The 17546-nt window shown below is 44.6% G+C and overlaps 1 protein-coding gene across 1 annotated transcript in view; it reads right to left on the bottom strand.

Annotated features, from left to right (window-relative positions):
- RHBG (Rh family B glycoprotein) overlaps window positions 1-17053 on the bottom strand; it is a 25877-nt gene extending 8824 nt beyond the window's left edge. The window contains exons 1-5 of the mRNA XM_056545138.1: window positions 16832-17053; window positions 5027-5213; window positions 3118-3268; window positions 423-570; window positions 13-179 (exon numbers count right to left, since the gene is read on the bottom strand). Of these exons, the coding sequence (XP_056401113.1) occupies window positions 13-179; window positions 423-570; window positions 3118-3268; window positions 5027-5213; window positions 16832-17009 (831 nt within the window). The 5' untranslated portion in view covers window positions 17010-17053. The remainder of the gene's footprint in view (window positions 1-12; window positions 180-422; window positions 571-3117; window positions 3269-5026; window positions 5214-16831) is intronic.
- Window positions 17054-17546: the final 493 nt, after the last annotated feature.

The raw sequence follows: 17546 nt of genomic DNA, 5'->3' as shown, positions 1-17546 counted from the left end.
TCTGCTACATACCATATCCAGCTTTCCTTCGTTGTTCAGCAATGATGAGAGGGCGAATGTGGACAATGTGCAGGCGGCCAGGGAGTAGTAGGTGTTTAGCACTGTCCGGTGCTGGTCATCCCCATGGGCCGTAACTGCAGAATTGAAGCTCGGCCAGAACATCCACAAATAGATGGTTCCTGGATTGTTAAACAACAAAACAGAAGTCTATAGTCCGGATCCGTGTTTCCCAACCAGTGTGCCTCCAGCTGTTGCAAAACTGCAACTCCCAGCATGACCGGACAGCCAACGGCTGTCCGGTCATGCTGGGAGTTGTAGTTTTGCAACAGCTGGAGGCACACTGGTTGGGAAACAGTTGTCTAATATTATGCTATTATATATAGGGTGGAACTGAACGCATAATGTAAGTATAAGGTATATACCGATCATGGCGAAGAGGTCTGAGTGATAGACTGATCCTTCCCTCTTCCGACTCTTCCCCAGGTCAGGCCTGTACAGCACTCGAGATACGACCAGGCCAAAGTAAGCCCCGAAGGTATGGATGGTCATCGAGCCACCAGCGTCCTTGGCCTATACATAGTGATCCAGAAAACTAGATAGATCAGCATGTTCTCATTCTTTGTTAAGTTTGGGCATTAAAGGGGTACTCCACTGGAAAACATTGTTCTTAAATCAACTGGTGCCAAAACGTTATACAGATTTATATATTACTTCTATGTAAAAATCTTAATCCTTCCAGTACTTATCAGCTGCTGTATGCTCAAGAGGAAGTTCTATTGTTTTTGAATTTCCTTTCTGTCTGATCACAGTGCTCTCTGCTGACACCTCTGTCCATTATAGGAACTGTCCAGAGTAGGAGCAAATCCCCATAGCAAACCTCTCCTGCTCTGGACAGTTCCTGACATAGACAGAGGTGTCAGCAGAGAGCACTGTGGTCAGACAGAAAGGAAAAAAAAAGGAGCCACAGAGAAAAAAGGGAATGGGCCACAGGGACAAGAGGGGAGGGGCCACAGAGAGATGATGATAGGGACCACAGGGAGAAGAGGAAAGGAGTCACAGGAATAAGAGGGGAGGGGCTGCAGGAAGAAGAGGAAATGGGCCAGAGGGGGAAGAGGGAAGGAGCAACAGGAAGAAGTGGGAGGAGCAACAGGGAGAAAAGGGGAGGAGCCACAAGAGGATAGGAGACACAGAGAAAAGTGAGGAGGGGCCACAGAAAAAAAGGGGACCAAAGGGAGAAGAGAAGCCGAAGGCAGAAAAGGGGAGGAGCTACATAGAGAAGAAAGAAGGAGTCATAGTGAGAAAAGAGGAGGAGTAATAGGGAGACGACAAGAGGAGCCACAAAAAGGGGAGGGTAGGAGCTGCAGGGAGAATAGAGGAGGAGTCACAGGGAGAAGAGATGAGGAGCCACAGGGAGAAGAGGGAAGAACCACAGATAGAAGAGGGAAGAACCACAGATAGAAGAGGGGAGGAGCTAAAGGGACAAGAGAGGAAAGGGCAAACCCACAGATAGAAGATGGAAGAAACCACAGGGAAAAGAGGGAATGGGCCACATATAGAACAGGGAAGGAGCCACAGGGAGAAAAGGTGAGAGCCACAGATAGCAGAAGGGAGGAGCCACAGAGAGAAGAGGGAGTGGGGCACAGATAGAAGAGGGGAGGAGCCACAGGGAGAAGAGGGAGTGGGGCACAGATAGAAGAGGGGAGGAGCCACAGGGAGAAGAGGGAGTGGGGCACAGATAGAAGAGGGTAGGAGCCACAGAGAGAAGAGGCAGTGGGGCACAGATAGAAGAGGGGAGGAGCCACAGGGAGAAGAGGGAGTGGGGCACAGATAGAAGAGGGTAGGAGCCACAGAGAGAAGAGGGAGAGGGGCACAGATAGAAGAGGGGAGGAGCCACAGAGAGAAGAGGGAGTAGGGCACAGATAGAAGAGGGGAGGAGCCACAGGGAGAAGAGGGAGTGGGGCACAGATAGAAGAGGGTAGGAGCCACAGGGAGAAGAGGGAGTGGGGCACAGAGAGAAGAGGGGAGGAGCCACAGGGAGAAGAGGGAGTGGGGCACAGATAGAAGAGGGGAGGAGCCACAGGGAGAAGAGGGAGTGGGGCACAGATAGAAGAGGGGAGGAGCCACAGGGAGAAGAGGGAGTGGGGCACAGATAGAAGAGGGTAGGAGCCACAGGGAGAAGAGGGAGTGGGGCACAGAGAGATGAGGGGAGGAGCCACAGAGAGAAGAGGGAGTAGGGCACAGATAGAAGAGGGGAGGAGCCACAGGGAGAAGAGGAAGTGGGGCACAGATAGATGAGGGGAGGAGCCACAGAGAGAAGAGGGAGAGGGGCACAGAGAGAAGAGGGGAGGAGCCACAGGGAGAAGAGGGAGTGGGGCACAGATAGAAGAGGGGAGGAGCCACAGAGAGAAGAGGGAGTGGGGCACAGATAGAAGAGGGGAGGAGCCACAGAGAGAAGAGGGAGAGGGGCACAGAGAGAAGAGGGGAGGAGCCACAGGGAGAAGAGGGAGTGGGGCACAGATAGAAGAGGGGAGGAGCCACAGGGAGAAGAGGGAGTGGGGCACAGATAGAAGAGGGGAGGAGCCACAGGGAGAAGAGGGAGTGGGGCACAGATAGAAGAGGGGAGAAGCCACAGGGAGAAGAGGGAGTGGGGCACAGATAGAAGAGGGGAGGAGCCACAGAGAGAAGAGGGAGTGGGGCACAGATAGAAGAGGGGAGGAGCCACAGGGAGAAGAGGGAGTAGGGCACAGATAGAAGAGGGGAGGAGCCACAGGGATAAGAGGGAGTGGGGCACAGATAGAAGAGGGGAGGAGCCACAGGGAGAGGAGGGAAAGAAAGAGAAGAGAATATGTATTTCTAAGTGACCTAATTTCACTTGTTTTTTCAGGATTTTGCTACAAGAAGAAAACAAAAAATTCCTTTAATGTGAGATGCTTTAGATTTCAGGCTTCCCGATAATGCAGGATCCAGGACTTTTGGGCCTAGGTGGACCCTGTGGGCTTTTCATTCCTGGTCCACAGTTTTGCCCGCCAGCTCCAGTTCACCATAATAATAGCCAATAATAATAATAATAATAATAGCCATCATGATTTTTAGGCCCAGTCACCCTTTGTCACTTACCCCAACAATGTTCAGTATTATGTATTCATTGATTCCAAAGAGAGTCACTTCAAATAGAGTCATGATGATCAGCTGGACCGGACTCGTCTTGCCAAGGAGAGCTCCGAAGGAGATGAGAACCGCGCCGGTGCAGAAGTCTGCATTGATCATACTGAGAAGATAGAAGAACACAATGTGAGATTCAGGGATAACCCCGGATGTATCTAGAGTGTTTCTCATACCCAGAGCAACCTATCAGAATGATCCCTTAAAGGGGTACTCCGCTGCACCGGCGTTCAGGACATTTTGTTCCAAACACTTGTAGCAGGTGGCTCAAGATGTCAATCCACGCCCCCTCAATGCAAGTCTATGGGAGGGGGGCGTGGCTGCTGCCCATAGACTTGCATTGAGCGGGCGTGACATGACGGCAGGAGGTGCGTGGTCGTTACGTCACGTCCCCCGCCGTTGGCTGTCCGGGCATCAACAGCTGGAGGCACTCTAGTTAGGAAACACTGCTGTTGGCTGTCCGGGCATGCTCAGAGTTGTAGTCTTGCAACAGCTGGAGGCACTCTAGTTAGGAAACACTGCTGTTGGCTGTCCAGGCATGCTCAGAGTTGTAGTCTTGCAACAGCTGGAGGCACTCTAGTTAGGAAACACTGCTGTTGGCTGTCCGGACATGCTGGGAGTTGTAGTTTTGCAACAGCTGGAGGAACTCTAGTTAGGAAACACTGCTGTTGGCTGTCTGGGCATGCTGGGAGTTGTAGTTTTGCAACAGCTGGAGGAACTCTAGTTAGGAAACACTGATGTTGGCTGTCTGGGTATGCTGGGAGTTGTAGTTTTGCAACAGCTGGAGGAACTCTAGTGAGGAAACACTGCTGTTGGCTGTCTGGGCATGCTGGGACTTGTAGTTTTGCCACAGCTGGAGGGTTACAGTTTAGAGACCTTTGATCGAATGGATAATCTCATCTCATTCCTGTGATCCCGGCAGTGAAAGGGTGCAGGCCACGGGTTTCCATTGATCTTGGGCTGTACCCTGTTATGAAATGCCGATCAAAGACTGTTCTGCAGGGGGGTAAAGTATTGTGTAATGATGACACTAAATTTCACCATATGGTTTTATCATCATCTTTTTTTTTTTTTTTTAACTATTCACTATAACGAATTAAAGGGGTACTCCTGTGAAAAACTTATTATTTTAAATCAACTGGTGCCAGAAAATTATACAGATTTGTAAATTACATCTATTTAAAAATGTTAATCCATCCAGTACTTATCAGCTGCTGTATGCTCCAGAGGAAGTTCTTTTCTTTTTGAATTTCCTTTCTGTATGACCACAGTGCTCTCTGCTGACACCACTGTTCATTTTAGGAACTGTCCAGAGCAGGAGAGGTTTGCTGTGGGGATTATCAATTCCTAAAATGGACAAAGGTGTCAGCAGAGAGCGCTGTGGTCAGACAGAAAGGAAATTCAAAAATAAAAGAACTTCCTGTGGAGCATGCAGCAGCTGATAAGTACTGGAAGGATTAGCATTTTTAAATAGAAGCAATTTACAAATCTGTATAACTTTCTGGCACCAGTTGATTAAACATAATAATAATAATAATAATAATGTTTTCCATTGGAGTACCCCTTTAAAGGTGATGTCTAAGGCCATAGAATCACATGGAATACTGCCCCCAAGTGGCCAAAGTATTATAAAGGAAAAATTAGCGGTTTCAGTCTATAAAATTGAGTAATTTCAGACTATACAGAACCACTATCTTATCTCTTGCCAAGCACTTCGCAATGTTTTTTTTCCCATGTTTGTTGAGGACATTAAAATAAAAATATTGGGCACCGGTACAAAGTGACAGCACGTGTATCGGCTACGTTCCAAGTATCTATCGGTCAGTCTCAGGTGACCAGATATGATCACGTCCAATGTCCTCACCTCTCTATACCAACGTGAATTTTTCCATCATGGAAGCCGTGGAAGAAGCCTTGGATGAGCGTAGACCACTGGAGGCCGAAAGCTGCGATCAGGAAGTTGAAGGCCACGCTGCTGAAGCCGTAGAGTTTCAGGAAAGTCATCAGAAAGCCGAAGCCGATGAAGATCATGGTGTGGACATCTTGGAAACCTGTGAAGAATAGGAATAGCGAATACAAGCTAAACAAACAAGGGTTGAAGTAATTAGTGTTTGTGAACACCAGGGGGAGACATAATCAACTCTTGTGATCTGTCAACTGAGGATTATCACTATAATACTGCTCCTATATACAAGAATATAACTACTATAATACTGCTCCTATATACAAGAATATAACTACTATAATACTTCTCCTATATACAAGAATATAACCACTATAATACTGCTCCTATATTCAAGCATATAACTACTATAATACTGCTCCTATATACAAGAATATAACTACTATAATACTGCTTCCTATATACAAGAATATAACTACTATAATACTTCTCCTATATACAAGAATATAACCACTATAATACTGCTCCTATATACAAGAATATAACTACTATAATACTGCTCCTATATACAAGAATATAACTACTATAATACTGCTCCTATATACAAGAATATAACTACTATAATACTGCCTCCTATATACAAGAATATAACTCCTATAATACTGCTCCTATATACAAGAATATAACTACTATAATACTGTCTCCTATATACAAGAATATAACTACTATAATACTGCTCCTATATACAAGAATATAGCTACAATAATACTGCTCCTATATACAAGAATATAACTACTATAATATTGCTCCTATATACAAGAATATAACTACTATAATACTGCTCCTATATACAAGAATATAACTACTATAATACTGCTCCTATATACAAGAATATAACTACTATAATACTGCCTCCTATATACAAGGATATAACTACTATAATACTGCTCCTATATACAAGAATATAACTACTATAATACTGCTCCTATATACAAGAATATAACTACTATAATACTGCTCCTATATACAAGAATATAACTACTATAATACTGCTGCTCCTATATACAAGAATATAACTCCTATAATACTGCTCCTATATACAAGAATATAACTACTATAATACTGTCTCCTATATACAAGAATATAACTACTATAATACTGCCCCCTATATACAAGAATATAACTACAATAATACTGCTCCTATATACAAGAATATAACTACTATAATACTGCTCCTATATACAGGAATATAACTACAATAATACTGCTCCTATATACAAGAATATAACTACTATAATACTGCTCCTATATACAAGAATATAACTACTATAATACTTCTCCTATATACAAGAATATAACCACTATAATACTGCTCCTATATTCAAGCATATAACTACTATAATACTGCTCCTATATACAAGAATATAACTACTATAATATTGCTCCTATATACAAGAATATAACTATTATAATACTGCTCCTATATACAAGAATATAACTACTATAATACTGCTCCTATATACAAGAATATAACTACTATAATACTGCCTCCTATATACAAGGATATAACTACTATAATACTGCTCCTATATACAAGAATATAACTACTATAATACTGCTCCTATATACAAGAATATAACTACTATAATACTGCTCCTATATACAAGAATATAACTACTATAATACTGCTGCTCCTATATACAAGAATATAACTCCTATAATACTGCTCCTATATACAAGAATATAACTACTATAATACTGTCTCCTATATACAAGAATATAACTACTATAATACTGCCCCCTATATACAAGAATATAACTACAATAATACTGCTCCTATATACAAGAATATAACTACTATAATACTGCTCCTATATACAGGAATATAACTACTATAATACTGCCTCCTATATACAAGAATATAACTACTATAATACTGCTCCTATATACAAGAATATAACTACTATAATACTGCTCCTATATACAGGAATATAACTACTATAATACTGCTCCTATATAAAAGAATATAACTAATATAATACTGCCTCCTATATACAAGAATATAACTACTATAATACTGCTCCTATATACAAGAATATAACTACTATAATACTGCTCCTTTATACAAGAATATAACTACTATAATACTGCTCCTATATACAAGAATATAACTACTATAATACTGCTCCTATATACAAGAATATAACTACTATAATACTGCTCCTATATACAAGAATATAACTACTATAATACTGCTCCTATATACAAGAATATAACTACTATAATACTGCCTCCTATATACAAGAATATAACTACTATAATACTGCCTCCTATATACAATAATATAACTACTATAATACTGCCTCCTATATACAAGAATATAACTACTGTAATACTGCTCCTATATACAAGAATATAACTACTATAATACTGCTCCTATATACAGGAATATAACTTCTGCCCCCTATATATTTTGTCTATATTCTGTAGTGGGGGATCCTCCTGTAATGATTCCTCATGGTTCCCGGTGTCACGGGTTCCGCCTTTCTCTGCCCTCTGGTAAAATCAATGAGGCATGAAATGTCCGGAACAGTTCTCAACTATAACCTAGAACAGGAGGTCACATGAGAACACATGATATAAGTGAGAAACACCAACTAAGTGGCGTATCTAAGCCTATCATGTGTGATACAGTCTGCTGAGATGGTGTATATATGTCTATCATGTGTGATACTGTCTGCTAAGGTGATGTATCTAAGCCAATCATGTGTGGTTCTGTTTGCTGAGGTGGTGTATCTAAACCAATCATGTTTAATACTGTCTGCTGAGGTGATGTATCTAAGCCTATCATGTGTGATACTGTCTGCTGATGTGATGTATATAAGCCAATCATGTGTGATACTGTTTGCTGAGGAGACGTATCTAAACTTATCATGTGTGATACTGTCTGCTGATGTGATGTATATAAGCCAATCATGTGTGATACTGTTTGCTGAGGTGACGTATCTAAACTTATCATGTTTTATACTGTCTGCTAAGGTGATGTATCTAAGCCTATCATGTGTGATACTCTCTGCTGATGTGATGTATATAAGCCAATCATGTGTGATACTGTTTGCTGAGGTGACGTATCTAAACTTATCATGTGTGATACTGTCTGCTGAGGTGACGTATCTAAACTTATCATGTGTGATACCGTCTGCTGATGTGATGTATATAAGCCAATCATGTGTGATACTGTTTGCTGAGGAGACGTATCTAAACTTATCATGTGTGATACTGTCTGCTTAGGTGATGTATCTACGCCTATCATGTGTGATACTGTCTGCTAAGGTGATGTATCTAAGCCAATCATGTGTGGTTCTGTTTGCTGAGGTGGTGTATCTAAACCAATCATGTTTAATACTGTCTGCTGAGGTGATGTATCTAAGCCTATCATGTGTGATACTGTCTGCTGATGTGATGTATATAAGCCAATCATGTGTGATACTGTTTGCTGAGGAGACGTATCTAAATTTATCATGTGTGATACTGTCTGCTGATGTGATGTATATAAGCCAATCATGTGTGATACTGTTTGCTGAGGTGACGTATCTAAACTTATCATGTTTTATACTGTCTGCTAAGGTGATGTATCTAAGCCTATCATGTGTGATACTCTCTGCTGATGTGATGTATATAAGCCAATCATGTGTGATACTGTTTGCTGAGGTGACGTATCTAAACTTATCATGTGTGATACTGTCTGCTGAGGTGACGTATCTAAACTTATCATGTGTGATACCGTCTGCTGATGTGATGTATATAAGCCAATCATGTGTGATACTGTTTGCTGAGGAGACGTATCTAAACTTATCATGTGTGATACTGTCTGCTGAGGTGATGTATCTAGGATATGGCCTAGTATATGGATACGTGTGACCCTATACCAGTTTTTCCAAACCAGGGTGCCTCCAGCTGTTGCAAAACTACAACTGCCAGCATGCCCGGACAGCCGTTGGCTGTCCGGGCATGCTGGCAGTTTTAGTTTTGCAACAGCTGGAGGCGCCCTGGTTCCCGCTCCTCCTTGGTGTCTATCTCCCATTATGTAGGGTGTGCCCCTTTGCCCTGTGATGTTCCTGGTATAATTGTATCCGGCAGTGATGGAGGCCATGGCCGTCGCCCTTGTATTCTCGCACCTCACGGCCCATTTATATCTCATTCACATTACACATTATTATTACAGCAGTGCTGACCTATAAAATGTCCTCCCTGACATCTATGGGGAAGATTTATCAAAATAAAGTTGCCCAGTTGCCCATAGCAACCAATCAGATCGCTACTTTCATTTTTAAAAAGGCCTCTGAAAAATAAAGAAAAAGCGATCTGATTGGTTGCTATGGGCAACTAGTCACCTTTTCCTCTGCACAGGTTTTGATAAATTTCCCCCTATTACTGGTTCAGCGAGAGGTGGGTGACAAACAAAATGGCCGCCTGTGTCTACCTCATCTCCAAAAATTGTGCCCCCATATTGGTGACATGTTTGTAATTCATGTAGTTGCTGTTATTTCTAATTCATATGCTTTTTTTTTTTAAACTCCATATCCTCTCCCGAGGCCCCCTGCTCCTTTCCTTATCACCCCAGGCCCCCTGCTCCTTTCCCTATCACCACAGGTCCCCTGCTCCTTTCCCTATCACCCCAGGCCCCCTGCTCCTTTCCCTATCACCCCAGGCCCCCTGCTCCTTTCCCTATCACCCCAGGCCCCCTGCTCCTTTCCCTATCACCCCAGGCCCCCTGCTCCTTTCCCTATCACCCCAGGCCCCCTGCTCCTTTCCCTATCACCCCAGGCCCCCTGCTCCTTTCCCTATCACCCCAGGCCCCCTGCTCCTTTCCCTATCACCCCAGGCCCCCTGCTCCTTTCCTTATCAACCAAGGCCCCCTGCTCCTTTCCTTATCACCCCAGGCCCCCTGCTCCTTTCCTTATCACCCCAGGCCCCCTGCTCCTTTCCCTATCACCACAGGCCCCCTGCTCCTTTCCCTATCACCCCAGGCCCCCTGCTCCTTTCCCTATCACCCCAGGCCCCTGCTCCTTTCCCTTTCTCCCCAGGCCCCCTGCTCCTTTCCCTATCACCACAGGTCCCCTGCTCCTTTCCCTATCACCCCAGGCCCCCTGCTCCTTTCCCTATCACCCCAGGCCCCCTGCTCCTTTCCCTATCACCCCAGGCCCCTGCTCCTTTCCCTTTCTCCCCAGGCCCCCTGCTCCTTTCCCTATCACCCCAGGCCCTCTGCTCCTTTCCCTATCACCCCAGGCCCCCTGCTCCTTTCCCTATCACCCCAGGCCCCCTGCTCCTTTCCTTATCACCCCAGGCCCCCTGCTCCTTTCCTTATCACCCCAGGCCCCCTGCTCCTTTCCCTATCACCCCAGGCCCCCTGCTCCTTTCCCTATCACCCCAGGCCCCCTGCTCCTTTCCCTTTCATCCCAGGCCCCCTGCTCCTTTCCCTATCACCCCAGGCCCCCTGCTCCTTTCCCTTTCATCCCAGGCCCACTGCTCCTTTCCCTTTCGCCCAAGGCCCCCTGCTCCTTTCCTTATCACCCCAGGCCCCCTGCTCCTTTCATCCCAGGCCCCCTGCTCTTTTCCCTATCACCCCAGGCCCCCTGCTCCTTTCCCTATCACCTCATGCCCCCTGCTCCTTTCCCTATCACCACAGGCCCCCTGCTCCTCTCCCTTTCACCCCAGGCCCTCTGCTCCTTTCCCTATCACCCCAGGCCCCCTGCTCCTTTCCCTTTCACCCCAGGCCCCCTGCTCCTTTCCCTATCACTCCAGGCCCCCTGCTCCTTTCCCTATCACCCCTGGCCCCCTGCTCCTTTCCCTTTCACCCCAGGCCCCCTGCTCCTTTCCCTTTCATCCCAGGCCCAATGCTCCTTTCCCTTTCACCCAAGGCCCCCTGCTCCTTTCCCTATCACCCCAGGCCCCCTGCTCCTTTCCCTTTCACCCCAGGTCCCCTGCTCCTTTCCCTATCACCACAGGCCCCCTGCTCCTTTCCCTTTCACCCCAGGCCCACTGACTAAAGAATTGCCATGTGTATTACTGCACAAAGTAATAGTGCCCGTTTTGTGCCCCCATATAGTATTTAGGCCCCCTCTGTGCCCGCATATAGCAATATGCGGCCCACATACACTAGTAGGCCTTTGTGCCCCCATACAGTTGTAGGCTCCATGTACTAGTAGGCGGCCCCCATACAGTAGTAGGCCTTTGTGCCCCCATACAGTTTTAGCCCCCCACACTTCCCACATATAGTAGTAGGCTTTTGTGCCCCATATAGTAGTAAACCTTTGTGCACCCATACAGTTTTAGCCCCCCACACTTCCCACATATAGTAGTAGGCTTTTGTGCCCCACATAGTAGTAAACCTTTGTGCACCCATACAGTTGTAGGCCCCCACATTTCCACCATATAGTTATAGGCTCCCCCACTGCCCCCATATATTGTAGCCTCCCCCAACCCCCCACTACCCCCGTATGGTTATAGACCCCCATACTGCCCCTACAGTCCAGGGACCGACTGCTATGACCCATAGCTCAGGCAGTATGGAAATCAGAGGCAGTGACTGTGGCTTCCATTATAGATTTCTTTGCCTACCCCCCCCAAGAGAAGTGCTAAGTACCCCTGGTTGTGAAATGCTGGTCTAACCAATTGTTTCCTTGGAGTGTGGGAAAGCTGGATGACACCCTTTATAATAGCTGTAATTGCAGCCATGTTGGATGACAACCAGCTTTCCCAGACACAGACATAATAAAAAAAAATGACTTAAACTTATTTAGGATGTTTTATATATTTAGCTTTATTTCCTCTACATAAAAAAAAAAAAAAAGCATAATGTAGAGGTTTGTAACTACTATATATCCTGATCCCATAGAGATAGCAGCAGTATACAGATAGAGCTGCAGGGAGGTCTATAACTACTATATATTCTGATCCCATAGAGAAAGAAGCAGCAGTATACAGATAGAGCTGGAGGTGAGGGGTATAACTACTATATATCCTTATCCCATAGAGATATCAGCAGCAGTATACAGATAGAGCTGGAGGGGAGGTGTATAACTACTATATATCCTGATCCCATAGAGATAGCAGCAGTATACAGATAGAGCTGCAGGGAGGTCTATAACTACTATATATTCTGATCCCATAGAGAAAGAAGCAGCAGTATACAGATAGAGCTGGAGGTGAGGGGTATAACTACTATATATCCTTATCCCATAGAGATAGCAGCAGCAGTATACAGATAGAGCTGGAGGGGAGGTGTATAACTACTATATATCCTGATCCCATAGAGATAGCAGCAGTATACAGATAGAGCTGCAGGGAGGTCTATAACTACTATATATTCTGATCCCATAGAGAAAGAAGCAGCAGTATACAGATAGAGCTGGAGGTGAGGGGTATAACTACTATATATCCTGATCCCATAGAGATAGCAGCAGCAGTATACAGATAGAGCTGGAGGGGAGGTGTATAACTACTATATATCCTGATCCCATAGAGATAGCAGCAATATACAGATAGAGCTGGAGAGGAGGTGAATAACTACTATATATCCTGATGCCATAGAGATAGCAGCAGCAGTATACAGATAGAGTTGGAGAGGAGGTGTATAACTACTATATATCTTGGTCCCATAGAAATAGCAGCAGTATACAGATAGAGCTGGAGGGGAGGTGTATAACTACTATGTATCCTGATCCCATAGAGATAGCAGCAGTATACAGATAGAGCTGCAGGGAGGTCTATAACTACTATATATTCTGATCCCATAGAGAAAGAAGCAGCAGTATACAGATAGAGCTGGAGGTGAGGGGTATAACTACTATATATCCTGATCCCATAGAGATAGCAGCAGCAGTATACAGATAGAGCTGGAGGGGAGGTGTATAACTACTATATATCCTGATCCCATAGAGATAGCAGCAATATACAGATAGAGCTGGAGAGGAGGTGAATAACTACTATATATCCTGATGCCATAGAGATAGCAGCAGCAGTATACAGATAGAGTTGGAGAGGAGGTGTATAACTACTATATATCTTGGTCCCATAGAAATAGCAGCAGTATGCAGTTAGAGCTGGAGGGGAAGTGTATAACTACTACATATCCTGATCCCATAGAGATAGCAGCAGCAGTATACATATAGAGCTGGAGGGGAGGTGTATAACTACCATATATCCTGATTCTATGGCGATAGCAGCAGTATACAGATAGAGCTGGGAGGGGTCTGGGAGCTAGTAGGAGAAGATCTGGCAGGTGATGATGTCATCCTAAAGTTCCCAGAAAGTCAGCAGACACAGGACTGACAGCATGCTCTGACACATTAAACCAAGTAATTTTTGTTCCAGCAATGAAACACATGAATGTAGCTGTGCTGGAATGAAACAGATGGCGCTGTAGGACTAGCCAATCCTTGAGTCCTCCTTTAAAGGAACACTCCGCTGCCCCAGTGTTTGGAACATTTTGTTCTGAACGCTTGGAGCGGGCGGCTGGGGTCGTGATGTCAAGGCCACGCCCCCTCATGACATTACTACACGCCCCTTAATGAAAGTCTATGGGAGGGGGCGTGGCGCTGCCACGCCCCCTCCCTTAGACTTGCATTAAGGGGGTGTGGTGTGACGTCACAACCCCCCACCACCGGCACCCAGTGTTCTAAACAAACACCAGGGGCTCCACAGAGATCACGGGGTTCCCATCTGCGGGACCCCCGCAATCGAACATCTTATGCTCCTATCCTTTGGATAAGGGATAAGATGTCTAGGGGCTGAGTACCCCTTTAAGATTGGTTAGTTGTCTTTCTATTCATAGCCATGGGTTGTAAATATGATGTTTTTGTTACAATGTATTAAAAGCTCTTCTCTGCAGTGATACATTGTAACAGATCCTCAGCTGTGTGAGCTGATGATGAAATTCCAGAGGTCTATAAAATATTGAGCATTGTAAACATAATGTATATTTCGGGTGATACAGATCTATCAGTGCAGGGCTCGCCCATCTCCAGACACCACATATTCTGCGTTGCACCCGCTGCCCGCGCCGCCCTCACCTACATCATACTCATGTTTTCTCCATTGCCCGGTCTGGTTTTTCAGGTTGTGTCTTGAACATGGAAAGTGTCGGTGATTTCTCACAAGTGTTGTCACTACTGGGGCCCCAGCGCTGACTGATGGACATGACAGCAACTTCATTGTGTGATTGCTGAAAGATCTCCGAGTCCTAGAGGGAGGCTTATATCAACAGGGGGACAACACAAGTGGGGAGAAAGAGGACCACCAGGGATCAGATGGTTAAAGGGGGTTATCCAGGAAAAACGTTTTTATATATATCAACTGGCTCCAGAAAGTTAAACAGATTTGTTTTTAAAAAAGGATTAAAAAAATCTTAATCCTTTCAGTACTTATGAGCTGCTGAAGTTCAGTTGTTCTTTTCTGTTTTAGGGAACTGTCCACAGTAGAAGCAAATCCCCATAGCGAACCTCTTCTATTCTGTGCAGTTCCCGAGACAAGCAGAGATGTCAGCAGAGAGCACGGTTGCCAGACAGAAAAGAACAACTCAACTTCAGCAGCAGATAATTATTGGAAGGATTAAGATTTTTTTTTTTTTAATAGAAGTAATTTACAAATCTGTTTAACTTTCTGGAGCCAGTTGATATATATATATATATATATATATATATATATATATATATATATATATATATATCAAGTTTTTTCCTAGAATACCCCTTTAACCATTGGTCCACCACTGACTGGATACTGAACAGAAGACCACTAGAGGATGGTTGCGCAAACACATGGCCACCAGTGATCATGCACATAACCAAAGGGCCATCTGGGAATAAATACTAGACCTCAGTACCACCAGGAACCATATACCGTACATAACCACAGTACTACCTAGAAATTAACACTTAATTGGTACTTCAGTGGAAAATAATTGTTTTTAAAACCAACTGGTACCAGAAAGTTAAACAGATTTGTCAATTACTTCTATATAAAAAATCTTAACCCTTCCATTACTTATCAGCTGCTGTATGCTCCACAGGAAGTTCTTTTCTTTTTGAATTTCTTTTCTGTCTGACCACAGTGCTCTCTGCTGACACCTCTGTCCATGTCAGGAACTGTCCAGAGCAGGAGAGGTTTGCTACGGGGATTTGCTCCTACTGACATGGACAGAGGTGTCAGCAGAGAGCACTGTGGTCAGACAGAAAAGAAATTCACTAAAAGAAAATAACTTCCTGTGGAGCATACAGCGGCTAATAAGTACTGGAAGGATTTAGATTTTTTTGTGTAGAAGTAATTTAAAAATCTGTTTAATTTTTTGGCACCAGTTGATGAAAAAAAAAAAAACAACTATTTGTTTTCCATTGGAGTACCCCTTTAACCACAGGGCCACCAGGGATCATGTAAATGATTACAGAGTCACGCCCCGTGAGAAATTTCTCGCCCCGTGGGAACATTTTCTTAAAGATAAAGCTAAATGATAAAAAAAAAAAAAAAAAAAAAAAAATTCTGCAATTCTCTAATATAGTTTGTGCAATAATTCCTCACCATTTGCAATATCTCTGCTTGCTGGCAGTGAATAATGGAAACATTCTTGTTACATCCACAGTGTTTTCCAACCAGGGCGCCTCCAGCTGTTGCAAAGCGACAACTCTCAGCTTGCGCAGACAGCTGGAGGCACACTGTTTGGAAAACACAGTCCTAAGAGTTATAACCTGTACAGCCCTGATGCATCTCACAGCTGGCTGTTTGTTACAGTTGTATGCGGGGTATAGACAGCCATCCAGGTCTCTCCAATTCTGAGGATCTGTTACAATGTATCGGTGCAGGTGATTTGTATCCATCTAGACCAATGTTTACCATCCAGTGTTCTTTCAGCTGGTGCAAAACTACAACTCCCAGCATGCCCGGACAGCCAACGGCTGTCCGGGCATGCTGGGAGTTGTAGTTTTGCAACAGCCGGAGGCACCCCTGGTTGGGAAACATTGACCTATACTATATACTACTATATAGCACAACATGCTGGGAAGTTGTAGTTTATGCAACAGCTGGAGGCACCCCTGGTTGGGAAACATTGACCTATACTATATACTACTATATAGTCCAACATGCTGGGAGTTGTAGTTTTACAACAGCTGGAGGCTCCCCCTGGTTGGGAAACATTGACATATACTATATACTACTATATAGCACAACATGCTGGGAGTTGTAGATTTGCAACAGCTGGAGGCACCCCTAGCTGGGAAACACTTTCCTATACTATATACTACTATATAGTCCAACATGCTGGGAGTTGTAGATTTGCAACAGCTGGAGGCACGCTTACTGGGAAACACTGATCTTGCCTGAATACAACTGTAACAACTGTAACAAACCTTCAGCTGTGAAAAATATTAGATCTCAATGTAAAGGACTGTCCGGGCATGCTGGGAGTTGTAGTTTTGATACAGCCGGAGGCACCCTGACTAGGAAATACTGGTCTTGCCTAAATACAATTGTTACAACTGTAACAAACCCTCAGTTGTGAAAAGTGTTAGATCTGAATGGAAACAAGTATGCTAGGAGTTGTAGTTTTGATACAGCCCGAGGCGCCCTGAATGGGAAACCCTGGTCTAGCATGAATACAACTGTTACAACTGTAACATACCCTCAGCTGTGAAAAGATCTGAATGGAAACAAGAATGTTTCCATTCACAGACAGCAAGCAGGGCGAAAATATCAGCGGTTATCACTTACTTGGATAGCGATAGTAGAAATCGTTGTCGTAGTCGGAGCGGTTTTCGTGGTGCCAGGCGCTGGCGTCCGTTTCGTGGTCGTAGCGCACAAAGACGGCGAAAAGGATGATGGTGACGGTTTCGAGCAGGAGGCAGAAGAGGGGCAGCTTGATCCGCATATTGGTGGAGTGGCTGCCCATGGCTGCTGGGAGAGGAGCGATGCTCTGGAGGCAGAAAGTGAAGCTTCATACGACTGAGACATTTAATGTCAGTGCTGATCCCGCCCCGCAGTCAGGACTAGGACTTCCCTATACAGGACCCAGGAACACCCCCCCCCCCCCCCCCACCTCTCCGGGACGTGTCCCAGCACATCTGACAATCCAAAGGTCTACAAAGTCTAATGGACAATGTGACAGATGTTATGTGGAGTCTGCAGATCCTTATTATAGTCCAGGTGTAAAGGAACGTAAGAAAGGCTTAGATCATTGTTTCCCAACCAGGGTGCCTCCAGCTGTTGCAAAACTACAACTCCCAGCATGCCCGGACAGCCGTTGGCTGTCCGGGCATGCTGGGAGTTGTAGTTTTGCATCAGCTGGAGGTCCCCCTGGTTGAGAAAACATTGATCTATACTATATACTACTATATAGTCCAACATGCTGGTAGTTGTAGTTTTGCAACAGCTGGAGGCACCCCTGGTTGAGAAAACATTGACCTGTACTATATACTAGCATATATAG

Source organism: Hyla sarda, chromosome 11 (genome assembly GCF_029499605.1).
Source record: "Hyla sarda isolate aHylSar1 chromosome 11, aHylSar1.hap1, whole genome shotgun sequence".
In the NCBI taxonomy this organism is placed as follows: Eukaryota; Metazoa; Chordata; class Amphibia; order Anura; family Hylidae; genus Hyla; species Hyla sarda.
This window is presented reverse-complemented; position numbering and strand designations above follow the sequence as displayed.